The sequence below is a fragment of the Aphis gossypii genome, unplaced genomic scaffold (assembly GCF_020184175.1).
Source record: "Aphis gossypii isolate Hap1 unplaced genomic scaffold, ASM2018417v2 Contig00712, whole genome shotgun sequence".
In the NCBI taxonomy this organism is placed as follows: domain Eukaryota; kingdom Metazoa; phylum Arthropoda; class Insecta; order Hemiptera; family Aphididae; genus Aphis; species Aphis gossypii.
Genome location: NW_026083244.1, coordinates 26,901 through 50,621, shown reverse-complemented (window position 1 = coordinate 50,621; position 23,721 = coordinate 26,901). Strand labels below are relative to the sequence as shown.

At 27.3% G+C, this 23,721-nt stretch overlaps 4 protein-coding genes and 1 pseudogene across 5 annotated transcripts; 1 reads left to right on the top strand and 4 right to left on the bottom strand.

Moving 5' to 3' along the window:
* Positions 1-6: 6 nt before the first annotated feature.
* Positions 7-2,806, bottom strand: LOC114120108 (uncharacterized). Its single transcript, XM_050210083.1, has 5 exons — positions 2,374-2,806; positions 1,990-2,207; positions 1,821-1,924; positions 1,584-1,730; positions 7-1,517 (listed from the first exon to the last, which is right to left on the bottom strand). Exons 2-5 carry the CDS (start codon positions 2,099-2,101, stop codon positions 15-17), a joined length of 1,866 nt encoding a protein of 621 aa, XP_050066040.1. The 5' UTR covers positions 2,102-2,207; positions 2,374-2,806; the 3' UTR covers positions 7-14.
* A 3,797-nt stretch (positions 2,807-6,603) lies between these two features.
* Positions 6,604-18,809, bottom strand: LOC114120104 (sialic acid synthase). Of its 2 annotated transcripts, none has more exons than XM_050210080.1 (8): positions 18,588-18,809; positions 14,762-14,890; positions 14,434-14,688; positions 11,360-11,718; positions 10,904-11,087; positions 10,551-10,769; positions 9,811-10,182; positions 6,604-8,240 (listed from the first exon to the last, which is right to left on the bottom strand). In XM_050210080.1, exons 1-8 carry the CDS (start codon positions 18,738-18,740, stop codon positions 8,109-8,111), a joined length of 1,803 nt encoding a protein of 600 aa, XP_050066037.1. In that variant the 5' UTR covers positions 18,741-18,809; the 3' UTR covers positions 6,604-8,108. The 2 variants fall into 2 exon arrangements, with proteins under 2 accessions (XP_050066037.1, XP_027837708.1); XM_027981907.2 differs by having other exon boundaries at positions 9,811-10,161.
* On the bottom strand, positions 15,315-18,577 carry LOC114120105 (tigger transposable element-derived protein 4-like). The gene is made up of 2 exons (XM_027981908.2): positions 16,137-18,577; positions 15,315-16,073 (listed from the first exon to the last, which is right to left on the bottom strand). Exons 1-2 carry the CDS (start codon positions 17,563-17,565, stop codon positions 15,961-15,963), a joined length of 1,542 nt encoding a protein of 513 aa, XP_027837709.2. The 5' UTR covers positions 17,566-18,577; the 3' UTR covers positions 15,315-15,960.
* A 138-nt stretch (positions 18,810-18,947) lies between the features above and the next one.
* On the top strand, positions 18,948-20,003 carry LOC114120106 (protein TSSC4). Its single transcript, XM_027981909.2, has one exon. It carries the CDS (start codon positions 19,202-19,204, stop codon positions 19,826-19,828), a length of 627 nt encoding a protein of 208 aa, XP_027837710.2. The 5' UTR covers positions 18,948-19,201; the 3' UTR covers positions 19,829-20,003.
* A 2,667-nt stretch (positions 20,004-22,670) lies between these two features.
* LOC114132445 (uncharacterized) lies at positions 22,671-23,618 on the bottom strand (annotated as a pseudogene).
* Between the last annotated feature and the right edge of the window lie 103 nt (positions 23,619-23,721).

Sequence of the window (23,721 nt, the reverse complement as noted above, 5' to 3'; positions counted from 1 at the left end):
TTTTTTAAATTTATCTAATAAATTAAAGAATGAAAATTTAATATTACCTTTTTAAGCAGTTCACGGACTTTAGTTGATTTGTCTTGTAATAATTGTTGACGTTTTTGATGTGCTTTGGCTTGTCTTGCACTATAAGTTTGTTTAATAGATTCTGTAGATCTACTTATATCCCATGAAGGCATTGCAATAGAATCAATAGCACTTTCATTACCATATTCTATTAATGCTTTTATTTCATTTATTGTGTACATTCGTTCTGTTAGTATCATGTTGTCTAAAAGGTCTGAATAACGATCCGATTGTGTCATATCATCACTACAACTACTCTCAGCATTTTCTAATTCCCGTATTTCTCTAGCCAACATCATCTCTTCATCAAAAAATTGTCTATTGCGCATTAATTCTTCATCGCACATTCTACGTTCTTCAATTTCGTCTTTTAACATTTCTTTTCTCATCTGATCAATTATTTTATTTTTAGGAACAGGCGGCTTATCTGGCTTACGTTTTTTTTTAGGGAATACTACTGCATTAGATATAATAGGCCGATCATTTTTATCAGGCAAAATACTCTTGGTTTCTGGTTTATCTGGACTAGAAGCTATATCTAAAGCTAAAGTAGGCATAGAACTAGCAGATGATGGTACTTGAAAACGTTTCTTCACATCAAATGGTGATTTGAGTTTTATACTACTTGAACTTTGTGTTAATGGATTACTACGGCGTGATCTAATAACAGTTTCCCAACCATCATTTCCTTTCACAATACCACGTTTAGATGCTTTTGGAACTTTAATATCAATTGAAGTTTTAGAACGAATTAACTTTTCTGGTTTTTCAATTATATTGACAGAATTTATAGGTTCAATTGATTTCTTTTTAGATTTAACCAAATTAAATTTTTGACCAATTGTAATGTCTCCATTGTTTGCATAATCCAAAAAATTATTTTTAGTAATGTTTAATGTTTGCAAATTCGTTTTATCTTCTTTAGTATTGACCACCATCATATTTTCATTACATTTTTGCTTGTTTTCTTTAGAAATTACAGTCTTTGAATTATATTTAGAATTTTCAATAGTCTTTGAAGCTATAGCAGTATTGGTAGGTTTTGTTAAGCGAGGAGTTGATGTAGATGATTTTTTTAACAGATCTATTTTGGTTTTATCTTTTTCACCTACTTTAGATTTCAATACTTTCAATGGTTTAGGAACAAAAACTGGGATTTGTTTCCTCTGACTGCAATCTGAAACCAAAGACTTAGAAACTGGTTCTGTTATAGGTTTGAATCCTTCTTTAGAAGTTTTTAAGTCTGCATCTTTGTCAATGGAATCAAAGTCAGTTTGACAACATTGATTAGAATATAACTTTTCTATTGAAATATTTTCTGTAATAATCTCTTCATTTTTTAATTGAGTAGAATTGATAGAACTTTTATCACTAGATATTGATTCAGATAGTAGTTCCAATTTCCTTCGAGTTAACCCAGTTGAAACAGTAGGAGGCTTTTGGATCATCTGTAAAATGTAATTAATCAATAAAATAATATACAACTTAACATAACATTGTAGTTAAAAATTAACCTTTCTAGGTGAAGCACCTCGAATTTCCCAAGCAAGAAAATTTGGTCTTTGAGGAGGATCAGTATGCTCGTATTCCCACTTTAATCGAAACCATTCAACCAAGCTATGAAAATCATGTATATAATTTTGTAAGACCATAATTGCTTCCTAAACAAAATATAAACATAAATATAGATAAATGCAAAATTAGTCATGATAATATAAGATAATAATATAATAATTATAAAGATTACTCACTTTACATTCATAAACATTTTCATCGGACTCACATATTTGGTATATTTCATCAATGTTACGACGTAAGTTGTCAAATAAAAATGCCCATGACCGATTTCGCAATTCTATTAAATACCAAAAATAAATAAACAAATAAAATATTAAAAACAAACGTTGAAATTTTAACCACCTGAACGCTTGTCTCTTCCCGCTGAAGCTGATCGTATGCGTAAACCGATTCTTTGACGATTTGGCCACATCCTCATTCTGTTTCCAATAGTACTGTGCATGCTGACATCCATCGTTTAGGTACTTTTCAATGGTATATCATAATAGGTCAAGATCCATGGAACCAAATGTTTGACTTTTACTAAACCAATAAAAACACTATAATCGCTTAACCTACGTCTGAAATTTAAAATGTATATTATGCACACATAAATGAAGATTTTAAAAAAGAAATGAAGCGATTAAAATGTTTGTCACAGCATCGCATAATGTGTATTGACGTTGATTAAATAAAAATTTAAAAATAAATTTGTAATACTTAAATAAGTAATAGACAAATACGTACCGTTTAAAAAAAATCAAAACTAAAACTAAAACACCAACTGATTTGGTATTGAAGTAGTCGTGTATCGAGGAGTGTTGTGTAATGATAATGAATAATATTAGGTACCTACAACAACTACTAACGTTATTCGTTGTGTTTGTGTAATCGTAATGATTTTTATCGTCCGTCTTTTATAGCCGCGGTTTACACCACCTGATAAGGTTAACGATCAGGCGCGGATAAAGTGGTTTGCGCCGTTGGTATACGTCACACACTACAAACACACACCCACGTCCCACACACGGTATTTTACTGAATTACTGAATATGTATAGGACATCCACAGTAATGGATCATGGAGTATTACTCCACAGTCTACGTAGTGGATGCGGAGTACAAGGATAATGAGAGCCCAACACGTCTTTTCAAAATTCAAATACTATCATAATTTATTCATAAAAAGTTTTTAAGCGAAACTAATTACAAATAATAATAATAATAATAATAAATGGGAACCTACTAATGTTTTACAAGAATTGATTTAATATATTTTCTTACCCTCGGCTGTATTATTTCTCGTCGTGTTCCATAAATGCATAAATAGCGCTTTTAGTGCAATGATAAATTATCGCAACACTTAATCAACCTGTCGTCAGTTTTAAACGTCTGTTAAGTTACGTTAGAACCAACATTAAGTTTCAGAATTTTTATTTAAACAAAGTCATACTACTATAATTTGACATTACATTTTATGTACAATTCGCAACAACTCATAAAATTACAAGAAAAAAAATAATACATTTAGAAATTTTACATTTTGAGTGTTAATGACTAAATCATATAGTCATGTGTGTGTAGTGCTGTGTACACTAAGTATACAATTTTATTTGGAAAAGAATGAATAGATGAAATACATACATAATTGGTACCTACGCTGGGTTGTATGGAAAACTGATTCATTTAATGATTCACCAAAATGTAATAGACCAATCATTGTGATTGTTGTTTATGGAACTTGCCAACTAACAGTAATTAATTATTGTTAGATTTAATTGAACAGTATAAAATACAATAGTATGCACATTATTGTTTAATAATTTAACGTAAATAGTTAAAAAAAAAAAACAAAATGACACAACTGACCTTTAATCACTATCCAAACTTGAAACTATAAAAAAAAAAATAGGAATTATTACAAGAAACTGTAGTTAACTAAAGTATAAGGGAATAATATACAGATTTATTAAAATTATTTTTTAGGTTAACACTAAAAATAAGGTACAGAATTAAAATACAAATTATTTATGGTTTATTCATCTAAATATGAATCAGAAATTTAAACTACCATTCCTTATTAAAGGAAAAACAACAATTACAAATATAAAACACAATAAATTAATACTGATTTTGTAAAATTGGTTGGTAATAATTTTAAATTATTAAGTTTTTAATAAATTATAATCATGCATAGGTAATTCTTAAATTGTATTTCTAATTAATATTTAATATAATATTTTTTATTATATAAAAAATTACTATAAAACATTGTTATGTAATTTACAAACAAAAAATTCGGTCTTGAAAAAAAAACTTAACAAAATACATTTAAATATTTGATTTTATTATGAAAACTTAAATAACTTCTAAACTAGGTGTATTCAAAAAATAACGGGAATTTTTAAATTTCATGGGTTTGGAGAGTCTTATTGTCAAAATCCTTTTTATGATATTGGTTACCGTGCCCCTAAAGTAGGTAGGTATGATAAAAGTTTCAGTTGTTTTCATGATTAATTTTGTCTATGGCAACAGCTAAAGTTGGTGTGCTTTTATGAGCTCGGCGATTTTTGTTTGTTAAAAAAAAAAAATGGATCAACGAATTTGTATCAAATTTTGAGTAAAAAATGTAGGGTGATATTTCCCTTAATTTTAAATTTTAACAACTGAAATTTGAATACCTAGTTAGTAGTTGGTTCTGATTTAATTACATATTTCTGATCAATAATTTATTAAAACACGACTCAACTATACAATTATTATAATCAGGATAAAATATTAGATGAAAAATAATTTAGTTTTCATAATTTTATTATTCATACCCAAAATCCAAATATCTAACCAAGTAACCAACAACGGTGGCAACCGTTATCTATCATTATTTATTATCATTAGGTATTATGTATAGACTTTATGTTTATTAAGTGTGATACGCAGAAATCATGTAATGCCAATGCCAAATATTGAAATACCTACCTATTTGAAATGTAAATATTGTAAATAATAAACAGCACATGTGACATTGCGACATGCTTTAATACGGTAAACATTGAGATCACTGAGATAGATAAGAATATACTCTTATCTATCTCAGTGATTGAGATATAGTTATAACTGATAACACAGAATAAATAAATAATTTTGTGGTTAAAACGTGGATTGAACCAACCCACCTGTCCTTGGTCCTTGATTTTGGAGACAACATTAAATTTCACTAGTTGCCAACATACTTCGACAGTAAAAATTAACTTTTTAAATTTCTTTTGGTGATATAAAGAACGTATTATTTCCATGATCAAGCGTACCTAATAGTTTTAGAATTCGCATGAAGCTCCTTCTTATTATCAATTATACATTTCCCGTGCGTGTCTTGTTCATTATTACCATTATTCGATTGTAAAAATGGCACCATTATCTTAGTCCATTTATTGTTTATAGGTAGGTACTTGGTACCTATAATAAATTGACAAAATATAGGTACAAAACATACTTACGTAAATGAGCTATGTACACCGAGCTGGTGTTTTCGACCTACCGGCTGGACACGTCTCTGTATTCAAATGTACCTGTAATATTTATATTCAATTTATTATGTATTTAGTACACACGTTGTTGAATTTAAAATACGAAATAGCTACCTAAACCGTACAATATTAACGTTCTGTGAAATTAAAAATGTCAGGAAAATTATGTTTTACACATAGTATAAATTTATTTTATCTAATTCTAATACTATTGGATAGGTATTATTATTAATAGTATTGTGTTTCATAAATATAACACATTATTATGGTCTTTCGATCAATTCTACGATCAGTTCTTAGTTGTTTAGTAAATATCACATTCGTGTATGATATGTGCGTTCCAGAGTTTTATGTACCAAGTGTGCCTATAGAATTATTTTCTAATACAATAGTTCAAAACGTACTGCCTCAAAAAATCCTAAGCGCACCACTTTAATTAAAATTAGGAATTAGACTATTTTTTTTTTATACAGTGAATGAAAAATTTGTTTGTTTAATTTGCAATACTTCTGTTGCAATACCAAAGAAAAGATATTTAGAGAGACATTTCAACACAATGGTTAATGGATGGTAAGTACGAATCTGATTATCCACTAAATAGCTCCACAAAATCTGAAATGTAGTTTCATTGGTTAGCGATACAGTATAACATTTTTTTAAACCCCACAATCAATCAAGATTCTCAACTATTTCTTCCTATACTCTAAAGCAGTGGTCTCCAAACTACGGCCCGTGAACAAATTTTAACCGGCCCGATACCTCCATAAGACGGTAAATATACGAGTAGATAGGTACCTAAAATTTAAAAATTTAAAATTATATGTGTTAATGATCTGTTGGCCCTATAAGAGCATATTTTGATATTTTTTGTGGCCCTTGAATAGAAATGTTTGGAGACCCCTGCCCTAAAGTCATAAAATAGCGGTAAAATATAAACCTTTTTCAGACGGCGAATTCATCAAAATGATCTTAATCAAAATAACAGTTTTTTTGTTTTGTTTGAAAGTTTCGACAATTACTTACGAAAATTCTTGAACTGTTACACTACAAAGCAGTGGTATGTTGCATGTGATTATATTTTATATTAAATAAGCGCTAAAATAAAATTTAAAGTTAAAATTTAAAAAGATAGGTATTTTTTGATAAAAATTATAGTCCAAAATGTGTAATATAATAAATGTGTATTGATAATGACAATAATCCGATGTGTATTGGCGAAATATTGCAATTATGTTTTTAAAATGATCGATAAACACTTTCTACCACAAACGATTCTTATAAGTTATAATAACAATTTTACCACCTACATTTTTTACACAACTTTAAAAGTTTCTAATGGCAATACGAAATTTATTTTTTCAAATGAAAACCATGTATAATATATACTAAGGATAATAGTCCTTAAAAATTATTTTTACAAAACCTATACAATAAATTTAAATTAATCACGAAAATTTTCAAATTATATCATTTTTCCTTTAATATCTAAATATTTTTAATACCTATAATACTTTATAATACATGTTTCTTGTATTCTTATATAGTAGGTATATATAAAGTTAAATAACATAAAAACTTTAAACTACACATTCAAATTTCGATTTATATACATCAATATTTTCAAAAATTAATCTATTTACAATTTACAGGGAAAACAGATGATTCTTAACTCTTAATATAAATAAATAAATTTATATTACTACCACCTTACCAGACACTCCTTAAGGCTAAAATAGTGTATAAAATACAATTATTTTAAAATAAAGTCAATAAGTATATAATCAAAAATTCAAAAAGTTGGAATTTGAGTAAACTCATGATTAAATAGAAAACTGGGATTGAGCATCATGCTTGGTGAATCGTATGTCCACCAAACACCTAGCACAGAATATTATTTTGCGGTAATGCCATAATTCACAGTACAGAGTTGAAAATCTAAATCACGGTTTAAAAATGAATAATTTAGAAGTGTAAATTCTGATTTTAACCACAAATAAAAAAAAATAGATGTGTGATAGGTAGACGATTTACCATCTGTAAAATCTTAAGTCAACGTAAAATTAGGTACATCTTCTTGTACGCATATTGTATATACAATAATATATATTGTATTATACTATAGTATAATATACTATATAATTTTTTCAAATGTCGAATGAAATAATATATAAACCGTTACTTATCAATTGTTAACAGTACCTATTGATCACGGATTAACGTGCTATAAATAAAGAAAATGTTTTATTGTTAAAAATTATTGGTAGCTATTTTAGTTTTAATATTGGAAAATTAAATACAATAAATTATTTAAACATTAAATTTTAAAGAAACCTACGTGTAAATATAGTGTAATGATGACGTGATTGTGTTAAGTTGGTAGGTACTTGTCTAATAAAATGTTTAAATAAGTTGAATAGAATAAGTAGTGTTATAAATATATATGGTCAGGAAATCTGAATTTTTTTTCTTCAGCTAATATTAATTTAATTTACATGAAAATTACAGACATTTTTAAATGAAATAGAGTGCTTAAGCTTTGTGAATTTAGAGACCATTCAAGTACTATAGTTTCAATGTACAGTAAAATCTGTATCTACATTTTTCATTATACGGCCAAAAATATATGCTAAGTTACTAAATACTGTACATCTGTAGTCTGTACTATATAGACTGTACATGAATGTTTGAATTAAAGAATAATAATTATAGTATAATCCTACTTACAATTTACATACATTTTATTATTACCTATATTGTTTTAAAAATTATATTATTTTCATTTTTAAGTTACTAAAATAGGTATATTGTACAGTGTACATTTATGTACTCTATGTTATAAATTAAAAAAAAAAAAACAATTAAATTAAAATAATATAAGTACCAATACAATTTATACTCGTCAATGAACACTTTAAGGTCATACAGATATTGAGATATGTATTATTGTATTATAATACAATTATAAAATAGCTAAATTTCTTTCGATGTATCGAATGTCTCTAACAAGTTTGCTGAACTGCGAAGGGTCTAACGAACAAATATGATCCGACCCCTTCATATTTCTGTCCAATGTAATATGTCTTTCAATAATCTGAAACAATATTAATATAATTTAAATAATTAATTAATAATTAATAATTTTGTTAGAAATTAATCGTAATTTGTCATTATTAATAATTATTTATAATTACAAATAACCATATACCTACATAACAATTTCTTGGCTAAAAGAAATGTACTTCAACATATTTCGATCTGTCTATAACGGATGCTATTTCTAAATACATAGGTATTGGTATTATAGAAATAAACATTAATATTTCTCCCGTGTTAGTGGCATGATAGATATGTGATAAGCTGATAACGGACAACACTAACAGGAAAACTCAAAATAAATTATTTTAATAATAATTTTAAAATTTAACCCATATAGATAACGCTATTATAAACATTTAGTGAAAATTTCAATTATTTACACTTTACAGTGATTAGTTTTGAAGTACAACCATATAAAAAAATTTTAATTTAATTTTTTTTTAAAAACTTGGAAAATTCTTACTTTTGACCTCTATTATGCTGCACCAAGGATATTCTCTTTAATATCGGAAACCACCCCCGAAGTTTAAATGAAGCATTATTTCGACAAACTATGTTATACACAGAAACAAAAACAAAAAAACACACACACATCATTGTAAAATCAATACATTTATCACTTTGTTCAGAATCTAAAATTCAATAGCTATTCAATATTTTATTTATTTCTTTATGTTCCTATTATCTATTATCTATACTATATACTTGGTACCTCAGCTTGAATAAAGTAGGAGTCAGTGGCGGTTATAAGGGGGGGGGGCGATAGGCCGATAGGTGGATCACCTCCTCTTGGGAACTTGGTATAGAAATTAGTAGATACACAGTCCATTTAAAGTCTATATATCAACCATGTAAAAAAATTTAAATAAATATTGTATTAAAAATTATTTAGATGCTCACCACGAAAAAAAAAATGATATAAATAAAATCCGAATACGTGCCTGTGGACCATATTAAACTATAATACTGTCTACACTAGTCTAGCGAAAACCATGCTTGTACATAAACATTGTCTAGTAAATATAACGTTTCACGAGCAAATTAAAATTCAAATATCTTTTTACTGGTTTTAAATTTTTAATAGTAATGTTCTTCTTCTATAGTAGCAGTGCATAGAAACATTTCTATTATTTCTGAAGTAGTATAATAGACAAATTGGTCAAAAAGAAAATGAAATTTAATTTAATAATATTTAACTATACATTTTTATACACCGCTGTTTTTAATTGTTTTTTTTTTTAACTGGCCAGTGGTCACAATCGATTAACCATGAAAGAAAAAACAGCATAATAATAATAATAATAATAATAATAATGATAATAATAATTATTATATTAATTGATTTTTAATTGAGGCTCAGTACATCACTGACAGTCAATAGTTTTGCATACTTACTTTATGTTATATTAATTTGTTCTATAAACTATATAGGTATAATATTAAAATATACGAAGCTGATACTGTTCCAGTGTTCTCGACGTGAAATAAATTCGTAAGTAAAAGTAATTTATTAAATACGATAGGCTAAAAACAAGAGGCAAAAATTACATATAGTAGATCCTTACTTTGGCACCGAGTGCTACTGACGCAGCGGTTAGAGAAGAGCCAACTTCGTGGCCAGAGTAACCAATGATTGTGTTCGGGAAAGTCTTGCGAAGCGTCTTGATCATGTTCAAATTGGCCTCTTCTGGTGGTGTCGGGTACGCAGATACGCAGTGTAATAGCGCGAAATGATTATGGTACCGGCTAACTGTCTCAAAAGTAATTCGTATGTCAGCTAGCGTCTGCATGCCGGTAGATATAACCAACGGGACACAAGCCTTGGCCGCCTTTTCCAATAGCATCACGTTCCCAGATTCGCCTGAACCAATTTTTACAAAAGGCACTTTGAGGCTAACGATGAAATCAAATGAATACTGTAAAAAAACGAATGAAACCTAATGTGGAATGAGTGATGCTGATGAACAAGACATCACCTCACCCAGTCACCCCACCCTAAAATGTTGTACGATATGTTTGAAGTATAAAAAGTATATAAATACAAACAACTTAACTTTTTTGAAAAAAATCCTACGTCAATGGCACTCAATGTATGCATATATAATTAATAGCCAATACCCAATAGGTAGTTACTATAATAGGTATTTATTTGAATTTGTACTGCGATTAGATACATAAGGCATTTAAAGTATAGCTTTAGTAGAATTAAGATTAATTGTAAAAATTTGAGTGTAAAAACTATCAAAAAATAAAAAATTGTAATATAATATAAATAAATGCTGTTAAACTGTTGTAGCTGATTTACCGGGTCCATTGCTGATGCAGTGAAATGAATACCGACTTTTTTTACAGCGTATCTTCTAAGTTCTTTGTATTGTTCTTCGGTGAACTCTAAAAAGTGTTTGTGTTCACCGTATGTCGTACCGAAAGAATTTTTACTATTGTACAGTCGATTCCTGGCCAATGACGTAAATTTTTCATTTATGCAACTTTTTTGAAATTTTACACAGTCTGCTCCACATTTCTTAAACAATTCAAACCATATGATTTATACATAACAATACGCATATCATAATCTAAAAAATGTACATACTATAATATTTTATAAATTATATAGGGCACCATATTATATATAGTATATATAGATTAGATATTTACTTTAGCCAATTTGATCAATTTTTTAGCCATCATTATATCACCTTGATGATTTTGTCCTATTTCAGCAATTATATAACAAGGGCTTTTAAAATTGATGGGCCTTCCCAGATCAATTTCAGGTATATATCCGATATATTCTGGTATTGGATCATCAAACGGCATATAATGCGTATAATGTTGCAGTCTAAAATTATTATAAAATAAATTATAATAAATATAATAATTAAAGTACAACCGTAAATAAAGTACATAATATACTTTTTTATAAGTATTTATTCGTTATATTTATGATTTTTTACTTTATTTTTCTCTCAAGACCTCAAAACAAGTAGAAAGAATTTTAGGGAAAAATGATGTATAATATAAAGTAGTAGTATTTCTAGTATATTTTTAGATAATTTGGACCATACGTAAGAACACCAACATATAATATGTGTAACTTTAAAAATATCATACCCATCAAAATCGGAAACAAAAATCGGATCGTCTTCATCAACTTCAGATAATAACTGTCGACCGATTACTACTGGAAAGTAAAATCCACACATGCTCTGCGTGTCACTGACTTTAATTTTCATATCTTCTGCTTTTAATATGGATCCACGCTCTAAATTGTTTGCAGCTACGATACTTTTGAATAATTTTTTGAAACATGGCAGTTCAGATGGGGAGAGTTTGTCTTTTTTCCCTGTTCCTAGGGCAATTTCAACTGTTCTAATATTGGTAACCATGGTACGGAAGTCACGAGTGGAGATTGACATCGCGTGATCGTATCCGATAGATTTATCGTCCAACGTAAACTTACAAGATATCGCCTATACCAATCATTAAAATATAATAATAAAAATGAATATTGTAAAATCTATTTAAATATTAATATTAACATATAATAGTATAGCTATATATATAACAATAAATATAGCTATTTATATTTCATAAAGTTATTGCACTTATAAAATATTATACATTCACAAATTGTTTTGTTTTTATTATCATTACAAAGACAATACAATTTTAAATTATTGCTCATAAAAATGTTATGATAAAATGTCAAATACTTTTAAATAAATAACGTTGATCAAATTTCTATGATTTTATTCAATTATTTCACTCCAGAGCTAATCGTTAGCCATTGGGTAATTCTCAGGAACTTTTATACTTAATTAAAAAAAGTGGGCAAGTCAGTACCGCTCTGCTGTACATTAGGTGCCGTATGGATCATTATTATATATTATAGGAGTGTTAAATTTGAATCCAATGATAGTTATCATTGTATACGAAAAACGATTCTGAACGAAGATGATTTGTCAGCCTAGGATATAATTTCTAGTGGTTGGTGAAAAAGGTGGTTTAAAAAAACCAGCTTATATTAAAAAATATTTTGAAAATTAAATCACGTAAAGAAAACGCGAATCTTATTAACTGGTAAAATTTTCAAGTATCTACGATTTATACTTTTTGAATAATAACAAATATTTAAAATCGTTTGAGGATAAATCGTTATCGTTACGCTATTTCGTTAAAATTTAAAATTCAAACGCACTTAAAATTTTTCCTATAATGATGCTTCGAGTTTTCTCTATAGATACTTGAAGGTAAACTTATGGAAAACTTAGTGTTGTATTTTTAATCCTTAGTTATAAACACAAAAAATTTTATGATTTTTCAACTTCAAATATTTCGCAAATATTCATAATTTTGACGAATTTTCGTCAAAATTTGAACTTCAAATGCTAATAAAAAAAATTTGTGCCTATGTATTCTTATAATTTTTTAATCACTATAAGAATAACATATGAGGAACTTTGTATTAAATTTTCAAGTATTTTGATAGGGCCAAAAAAATTTTATCGACACTTCAAAAATATTTTTTCAGAAAAATTGAAAATTTCAGTTGTCTATAAATAGCTCAAAAAAACTCAAAATATTTTGAAATTTAAATCACGTAAAGAAAACGCGAATCTTAATAACTGGTAAAATTTTCAAGTATCTACGACTTATACTTTTTGAATAATAACAAATATCAAAAATCGTTTGAGGCTAAACTGTTATTTAACGCGGTTTTTGTAAAAATTTAAATTTCAAACACTCATAAAAATTTTTTGTCTGAATCCGGTAGAGTTTTTTTTACAGATATTTGAAGAAAAATGTATGGAGAACCTTGTACCAAATTTTCAAAACTTAGTTATAAAAGAAAAAAATTTTATGATTTTTCAACTTCAAAATTACTTGCAAATTTTCGCGTTTTCGACAGATTTCGTAAAAATTTAAACTAAAAACGCTTATAAAAAAAAATTGTGACTAACGATTTTTAATTTTTTTTAGCTACATTAAAAACAACTCATAAGGAACCTTGTATTAAATTTTCAAAACTTTTTGGTCATCCAAAAATTTTTTATCGACACTTTACAAAAAACTTCTCAAAAAAATCGAAAATTTCAGTGGTCTATAAATAACTCAAAAAAAGTCAAAATTTTTTGAAAATTTAACTATATACGGATACCACTGACATTAACATTTGGTGAAAATTTCAAGTATTTTCAGTGATTAGTTTTTGAATTACAACCATAAAAAAAAATCGATTTGGTCGAAAACTGGTTTTGCGTAAAAATTGCCGTTTTTCCGTCATTTTTTTTTTGTTTTTCTCGATTTTTTTGAAAACTGTTGGAAAATGTTAACTTTTTACCTCTATAATGCACCAAGGATATTCACTTTTACATCGGAAACCACCCCCATAGTTTGAAATTGGAGCATTATTTCGACTAGTTATGCTGTACACAGACACAAAAAAAAAAAAAAAAAAAAAAAAAAAAAAACACACATCATTGTAAAATCAATACATTCATCACTTCGTTCAGAATCTAAAAAAAAAAAACACACATCATTGTAAAATCAATACATTCATCACTTCGTTCAGAATCTAAAAAAACACACACCATTGTAAAATCAATACATTCATCACTTCGTTCAGAATCTAAAACCAATACGAAAATTGAAATTTAATCAATTTAAAACAATAAAAATATTAGTAGGTATCATATAACGAGTTGTAAAAAATCCATAATTTATGTGATCAATGCGAAATTTAACCAAATTATCTAAATACATAGTTATAATAGTGAAACCTGTTAAACAGTAATATAATTATTAACTAATAATATATTATTATACATTGATATCATACATTTTTTTATATCTCATAATTATTACGTTTTGAGCAGAAAACTCACTTCAATCTCAATAATGAGGGTAGTTTCTGTTAACAAATCTAATCAATATATTTTATATAAAATAGTGTGGAAAAGGGACATTTACACAATACCGGTTATTATCGCCATAATATATTATTATTTTTTTTGTTTTGTAAATTAAACAAAATAATACGCCTCATTTACTTTTTAACTAACTATTTTTAACTAAAATAATTAAGTATATATTTATAGCATATTACCATATTATTATACTTTTAAAACATTTAACTTCTTAATAATTTTAAACTTGGTTATTTAATATCAATAATAATATATTACTTTTATTCCAATAGCAATAACCACTTCAGGAAGACACGTGCTTATTTCTTGAAATTCCCAAAACTGAAGTTCATGTTTGGGAAATTTCTGTTGTATTTTTTCGACCAGATCGACAGTTTCATACGATTTACGGTCTTCGGAAGTATCCTTTTCTGGAATCGAAGGAAACGCTAGTTGCAAATCATTACTAATTTCGTCTTCGTCATTATTTATATTCTTAAATTGTTGTATAGGAGAAATTTGACGAATTGAATTCTAAAATAAATAAAAGTATATCATTTATATGCAGTGAATTAATATATAATGAGCATTTTCCAATTCGACTAACCACTAACGATTTGGTCGTGAAAACGGCTCCATTATCTTGAGCCAACTTATGAAAGTTTTTGATATCTTCGCATGAAAATGGATTAGTATGTTCATCAAGTTCCATCAATACATAATCCGCACCACATTTCTAACAAAATTATATTATTATTAAAAACAATTAATTGATAATTTATACACTGGTGTATAGAAAAAATAAATAATAGATACTTATTAATTATTATTATGATAAAAATTTAGTTATAAAATAAAAAAAATTATAAATGGATAATCTATTTCCAAGGAAAAGTAAATAAATCATTTTGTATGATTAAAAAAATTAATTTGAACCTTTAATATTTTATAAATGAAAATTAACAATATTGAATTAACAACAATATTATAATATATTTAAACAAATATCATATCATGTATTATATCAATAAATAATTATTGTTATTAATTATTATATATATTACATCACAATTTACAAAAATAATAATGTATATTGTACAATGTACCTACATATTAAATTAAGATTAAATATATAACAAATATAATAATTAATATTATACCTACTTTAGTAATAACTAAAAATTTAAAAATGTATCTATATATCTGCTGATATTATTTGGATTACATTTTCGTCTTACTTTAAGTATAACAGAAAATAGAAATATATTTAATACTTTAATTCAATAATAATATACCTATATAATAACTATGTTTTTTTCCACGGAAATATGTACGCGCTTATCACCGATATTAAATATTCTTTTTTGGTAGAATAGCTAATAACATTTTAGTTATATTACATTTTCAGATTTTCTACACTTCTAAAAGTAATGTAAACTAATTAGGTATAATATATACGTCATATATAATAGTAACATATTTTAATATCTTGAATCTGAAAATTAATTACCTATACGAGTATTTGAAATCTTATACATTCAATAAAATATTACACTTCCTTTTATTTAACTGATATTATCTAGTCAAAAGTTAATCATACTACTATTATAAAACAATATGCAAATGTGTACCTTTATCTTAAATACAGTGTTTAATATGACTGGAAAATATAAAAAAATGTTTGTATATTATTTCTCAGAAAAATAGGTACAGTATCTTGTATTTACGAATAATAATTTATAATTTATACTGCGTAAATGCGTAATATTATTTGTATATTAGAGTACCTATAATAGTTACATTATATTAATTTTGAATTTTTTTTTTTTGTGAAAATACTTGATACGTTTTTGTATGTTTTATTTTATCCATGGCATCTTCTATAGTTCCCAATGCTTCAAAATGAATATTATTCATTCCTAAAAAGTAGTAACAATTATTTATTTATTTTTTTAATTAATTTTTATTTTAAATTTTTATACCTTCTGTTGTTTCAATAAAATTACGTAAAATGGCCATTGCTTTTGTTGCTTCTTTAAAAGAAACATTTTTTGAAGTTGTATAATTGTCTCCGTTATTTTTATGTACATGGTTTGTTAATTCCGCAACTTCAGAATCATTCAAACTGCTACATACTGTTAGATTTTCATCAATTTTTACATAACTGTTAAACGTAAATTCTGGCATTAAATTGTACTTTTGTACAATATAAGACCATTCAGGATCATTTTTTTCTTGATATGGTTCTTGATTACAAGATGTTTTTTGAACTAAATGTGTTCCCACTGTTCCCGGATATTGAAAACCCGCTTTTTTAAAACTATTTGATATTATTTCTGACGTAACTTGTCTCCATGATTTGTCGATTATTCGTATAGCTTGTAACAAATTAATTGAAATAGTGTGTTGAAGTTCAATATGTGAAGTTATCTTACGTATCACTTCTTTTCTATAAAAACTTTTGAAATTTTGGATTATACCGTGATCAAGTGGTTGGAGTTTTGAAGTCACGGTGTTTGGCAAAAACTTGATAGTAATCGCTTTTAAATTTGGGACGATGACATGAGCCGTACAATTATCAATAAACAATATGATTTTACGATTTTCCATGAATAATTTTTTATCAAATTGTTTAAGCCATTTATTCCACAATAAAGCTGTCATCCATGATTTTGAGTTTGATTCATAGTCTATTGGTAATGATTTAATTCCTTTGAAACATCTTGGTTTAGTAAACTTTCCAATTAATAATGGTTTAACTTTTTCGGTACCACTCATATTTGTACACAAAAGTACCGTAATACGTTCTTTACTTAGCTTGCCATCACGGCAATCGACTCCACCATAATATAACTTTTGAGTGCTATCCGGTAGACATCTATAAAATATTCCTGTTTCATCTGCGTTGAAAATGTCGTTAGGTGAATATTCGTTGATAATAGTTAAAATATCATTTTTCCATTGATTCATAATGAGTTGATCTTTACTGACTGAAATGTTGAAACTGCAGCAAGGTTTTCGTAATGTAATATTATTTCGTTTTTTCCATTTATCTAGCCATCCGGTGCTACTTTTGAAATTCGTGTACCCTAGTGACTTTGCAAATATATTAGCCTTTTCTTTTAATATACGTCCACTTATGGGCAGGTTACTATCCTTACACTGAATATACCATTTGAATAAACTAGAATCCAGATTCGGAAACTCAGAAAGTTTAATTTTCTTTCGGCTTGGTTGCAATTTGAAATTTGATATAATTTTCGTTTTATTTTTTAAAATAGTCGATAACGTAGAATTCGGTATGCCAAATGCGTTTGCTACTTCATAATTTTTTTTCCCGCTCTGTTCAACCATATTAATAACGTTTACTTTTTCAGCGATCGTTAAAATTTTTAATTTGCGTTTCGACATACTTAAATATAAAAATTGTTTTTTTTTTTTTAATGGAAAGTAAATTCGCACTTCCGCAACACCGTTTTGAAAAACTCACTAGCACTTACGTTAATAAATTTATGGTACTTATATTATTTAGTATTAACTATCAAACCGAAAAACACTGCACTCCTGTACATAAACGTATTAAATGTAAATATAAATAAAACTGCAACCGTATAGATAAATCGAACATTTTCAAAATTTATCGAAGATGTACAAATTAGACTTTCTCGAAGTAGAGCATAGTGTTAGTGTATAGGTAGACAATATTTTATATTGTATTGCAGCAGTATCATTATACACATGAGCAGGTGTACCTGTATTATTATTACAAGTAAGTTAAAATAATGTAGATACTGGCGAGTATGGACGGAGATGAAAGTTTTTTAAACGGCCGACAGAGTTCGACACGCGAGATCGTGGATTTATAGATGATCCTCCACCGCGTAATATAATTTAATATTTATATAATACCTAGGTATATATTAATAATGGAACCTACGGCGCATTTATTGGTATGTCTGATACTTCAAAAATGATTTTATAATATATTGATATATAACACAAATAAATACGGACGAGGACGATTCTATTATATTATAATATTAAAGCAGGGCGCGCTTGCGTATTATCTTCAGCTCTCGTAGCGATTGCGGTATGCGGATATCATATAATATAATAATACATAATATGTATAAATTCTATCGTCATTGCAGACATAGGTACTCATAATATATTATATCGTTCGATATTTATTAAATATTTACCATACGATATGGTTTTAATACACATACGAATTATATAAATATTATAGACGAAAAAGCGAATGTCTTTTAGTGTAGACTATAGACAGTATAGACATATATTATAGGTAAAGTACACTTGTATCACAGATACAGTTATTTCCTATTATAACAATAATATATGTGAATACTCTATAGTGATTGGTTTATTTTAAATATTTTTTCAATCATAAATTATATATTATTATGGCTCACGCATGCTGCTTCGATCAGTTCGCAGGCCAATGTCGGGTTTCCCTCGTGATTTGTTGACAGATTTGCAATAACATACGCCCGACTGTTTTTGCCAATATTCTTCATTACGATGTCTGGGTAGTGAAGTTTGAGTTGTTCAAGCGCGTCCGACATCCAAACGAAAACAGCGTACCTATGCGGACTACGGTCGTCGGCGTTTTGCGAGTATTGATTTTTTTGCCCGCCACAAGTGGCGAATGACGTTCAAATAATTTAACAGAACCGCGGTCGATAAGTACCGGGAGATATTAAACACAATCTTATGCACGACCAAAGACGACAGATAAACGAATGATACTGTGCAGCTGATAACGAATAAAAAATAATAATATTACTATTTACTATTTAGTCTGTATTTTATTAATTTGGCACTTGCTAGTTTGCTTTATAAGAAATTTTTACTCTCATCTAAATAAGTAATATTTAATATAATATAATTGCAAGATTGACTCGTCTAGAGGGACTGTTGTGACTTGCGAATCGCATTAATCGCAAGCTGCTATGCCAATGTGTACAACGACGTAGTATTGCAAAGATCATTTTTTATTATACACGTTTTCGATCGAACACAAATCATGTCGTTTCAGGATCCAACATTTGTCGGCGACACTCCGGAGTTCCAATACAAACGTACAAATCTGTTCGCCGTGCTAGATCAAGCAGAAAAGGATTTGGAGTCAAAAATTAAAAAAACCTCAACAGCTGACGCACATGAAATACTTAACGGACGTGTGGAACGTAGAACTGGTCGTTCGCTGACTAAACAGTTTCGAGGCAAAGACAGTCTATTTGTCAAACCAGAAATACCGCCATGGCGCATAATTGAAAAACTCAGACCACCAGATTTCAAATTGCATCCACATAAATGGACTAAGTATTCGTTGGCTGATGTGAACGAGATGAACGACAAAAGCAATGCAGCTGCTGCATTTGCTTTTCTAAAAGAAATGCAAACCAGAAAATGTAAAGGCGGCGAAAACGATAATGAAGAAGAAAAGAAAATTGTATTCAAAAGAACCCTGAGGTCCAACGAACCAGAAATAAAACCAAGTTTTAAAAGTACTAAACTGGTCATGCCAGAATATGAATTTGGAAAAAAGGTCCAGAAGAAAAAAAGTAGACCGGAACCTACGACAAATAGAACTACTTCTAATAAAGAAATTAAACTTGACCATTTAATGGAAGATGAAATTTATGAATAATTCTTGTACAAACTGTAAATATTTGTTATATAAATAATTTTATAATAGTTTTATCAATATATCTTAAACTAAACCCCTATTAATATTGAGAAAATTAATTTGTTTATTAAAAATATAAAAACCCACTTAAGTGTAAGAATATATATATTTAATAAATGATTATCAATTCTATAACCATCATTAAACTACACTGAAATACTTTCTAAAATAATTTGAATAAATCATATTTACTAGATTTTTCCAGAAAACTTCATTTCCTCTTAAATTCATTAGACCATACAATTAGTAATTAGAACAATGTGCCTACTCAAAACTATTTATAAAAAAAAAAAGTATTCAATAGGTAATGAAAAATATACTTAAACAGTTACACTACTAAATAATTATAATCCATAGTTGCTATAAACTAAACAACAAAAAATTTGAATTTGAATTTTATTTTAATTAATTATTATTTTATAATGAATATTATTATAATTTTTCTTTGGTTTTTTTGAGTTGTGTAAAAATGTTAATTTTTCCTAAATAAGTACTAAATAAAAAAAAAAATGAGAATTCAATAAGTTGTTCAAAACTTGACAATACTCTTTAAATCTTTTAAACAACCAAAAAAATGTAGGTATAATATTTTTTGTACATTGTAAATTCTTTGTAATGAAAAGGAATAATATAAGGCATAATAAAACATACCTACTTTGTTTTAATTATATAAACATTAATGTAGAAAACTATAGTATTGTAGTATTTATATTAAAAAATTAATGATAAAAGGTGTACAATATAATATATATAGGGGGGGGAGGGGTCTGATGGAGTCTACCTTGTGGGCTCATTAAATTTATTTTTAATTTTTGAAATTTTTGTCAAAATACTTATTTTTTATTAAATAATATTGTAAAATAACATTTTATAAAATATATATATATATACTATAAGTCATTGATTAATGATAGTTAATCTGATATATTTTAATTTGATATTAATGGTTCATTGATAACGCTGAGCTCAAAGCCTGCAAAATATAATTTTAACTTAAAAAAAAATATATTAAATATAAATTAAAATATACTTGTTTTTTTAATTAAGATAATATTGTAATAAAAAAATAGAAAAGACATAATTAATTTTGAAATACTTATGAATTTTGATTTTTTATAATTTACTAGCTTACCCAACAGATGTTGTCCTGTCTTAACAATGAATACCTATTGAATTTGAATTGGTATAATTAAAAAACAAATATTACTCCAAAAATTGTTGTATAGATAATCAATTGTATTTTTGGAAGCTTAATAAAGGACAAAGACCCAGACAAACATTTATTATAGGGGCCCGAAATTGTATGTGGGGGCCCTGCCATTATTTTTATGTTCATCGATGCAATCGAGAAACACTTCTATTAATATTAAAACGTGAATGCTAAGTAAGATCAGAAATTCATTCTGATGAATGGGCTGCATATAGGCTTCTTACAATTGTAGGTTTTATACATAAGATGGTAAATCACCAGATGTAGAGCGCATACCAAACTAGAAACTTGACTGTAGAGCGCATATCGAATTAGCACCAAGCGATCTTGATTCATTTTTGAGGATAAAACGTATTTAAATCTACATTCTTTTAAAATATATGTAGATAACTCTATGGTAGATCTTATAGTAACTCTTAATCCCTCATCTGTAATTTTTGTAAGATATTCTTCTCCTGGAATTAATTTATTCTTAACATTACTTTCCTATAAATTTATCCAAGTGTATGTTTCATTTAAGACCTATGATTTATGAATAATCATGCAGTTAGGTATACATATTTAAATAATAAATTGTAGATAAATAAACAAACATCAAAATCATGACTATTAATTCTGATTCCTTCAGCTGGGTATTTGCGATTGAGTGCATCAAATGTTTTATTAAAAGTTTCTACAAATTGTTGTGTTTTATGGCTATCTTTTAATGATTCAATGCCTTCATGGTCTCGATAAAATATTAAACCAAAGTTTATTATCAAATTAAATTCATATTATAAATAATATTTTGTTATTATTACTACTTACCTGAGTAGCTAACCTCACTGACATTTTTGAAAAATTGTCAATAATCAAGTGTCTTTTTGTAATTTTAGGGCAAATTTTAGTGGGAGCTGCAGAACCCCTGTCAATGTCCTTTTCATAGACATCTATGAAATGACTCCAACTAATATATGGTTTTTCAGGAAAAATCTAAAAAAGAATAATTATGTTAGTTAAGAAATTGAAACGTATTATTCTTTAAAAATATATATTATGTACCCTTGAAGATTTTTTATTGACTAGTCGATTTCTCACATTTTTTATTAAATGTGGGGCATCTGAAAACATGTATATTTTTCTACTTTCATCTAAAGGATGAATAAATGAATTTTTCACTTCATTCATTGTACCATTTATTCCAAATTCTACCCATAATTTACGGTTTGTAGATGCCCCATCTGATTTGATCCAATCAATTTTTGCTCCACAATTTTCAAGGAGGCAAATGGCTTTTATCACTAACTGAGATAGAACTATGCCTATATGAGTGAAGACATTTAGTTACATAAATGTCATAAAAAAATATAATAAACAACGAGAGATATCAGATACATACATTGTACACATTGTGTTAAAACTTACCAACAATAAACATGAAGTTAAACAGACATTCACAATATTCGCATAAATTAAAATAAAAATAAATAAAATATACATTTATTTATCTTAATTTAGTAGATACTAAAATAAAAAAATAATTTATTTAAACACACATTATATATTATAATGAAACCTGTTGTTAAATTATTAATTCATACTAATTATACGCTTGGCGTGGGCGGTGTGGGCCATTGCCCACAACCTCGCACCTCAAAGGCCCCACGTTCTTTGTTACTTAAATAATGTTTACTAAAAAAATTTAAAAAGGGGACTCTTTACCTCGCCCCGCCACTGTCTACCTAGTACCTAGTACCCAATCAACCCATACATTAACTAATAACTACACGACATCACTACAACATGCTACTTAACTTTATCAACATTTTTTTATGACAATAACAAGAATAAATTCAGAAAAAACACCATAAATAATATACATCATTACATAAGTAACAAATATATTTTCTAGAAAATATAATATTCACACCTTTAACTGGTCCTCTAAAAGCAAATACTGATATTAGCTGTGAAAAATTAGCACATAAGCTTTGGTACATAATTACAAGTTCATGGTTTCCTTTAAGACCAGATGTTTCAAAATCCTGACCAAAATCCTTTATTCCTGTATAGGTCAATGTTTTTGAATCTACGTCAATGCTCTCTCGCAACATGATTTTTTCATAAATTAGCATTTCATGTTGTTCTTTACTTAGCCATTTTCTTTTTTAAAAGTAAAATAAATTTATCATAAAAACCACATAGTGGTTTTACTAGAGAAAGATATCTTCTTATTGTACGAATACATGGTAATGGTAAAATATCTTGCTCTCTTAAAAATGTGTAGGTAGTTGGCGAGCTATAAAATAATATAGGTATACAAAATGTATAATCATAATATTCATTGGATTTAGAATATTAAAATACAGTATTCATTGATTCTTACCGAATTTTTAATAATACACATAACAAAATCCAATCTTCGCTGTACCTTCTACATTTTGGATTTTCTGTTTTACTTGCAGTAATTATCTCATGAATAATTGTTTTTTGTGACTCACCTAAGTTACAATTGTTTAATACATTTTTCACTGAAGAATCATTCCCTTGTTTGTTGGTGAATTTTTTTCAATTTATTATTCATTTTTTCAATCGTTAATCGTAATCTACACATTTTTTTAAGTTAAAATTAAATTTTTAAATACATTTCATAGTGATTCATAAT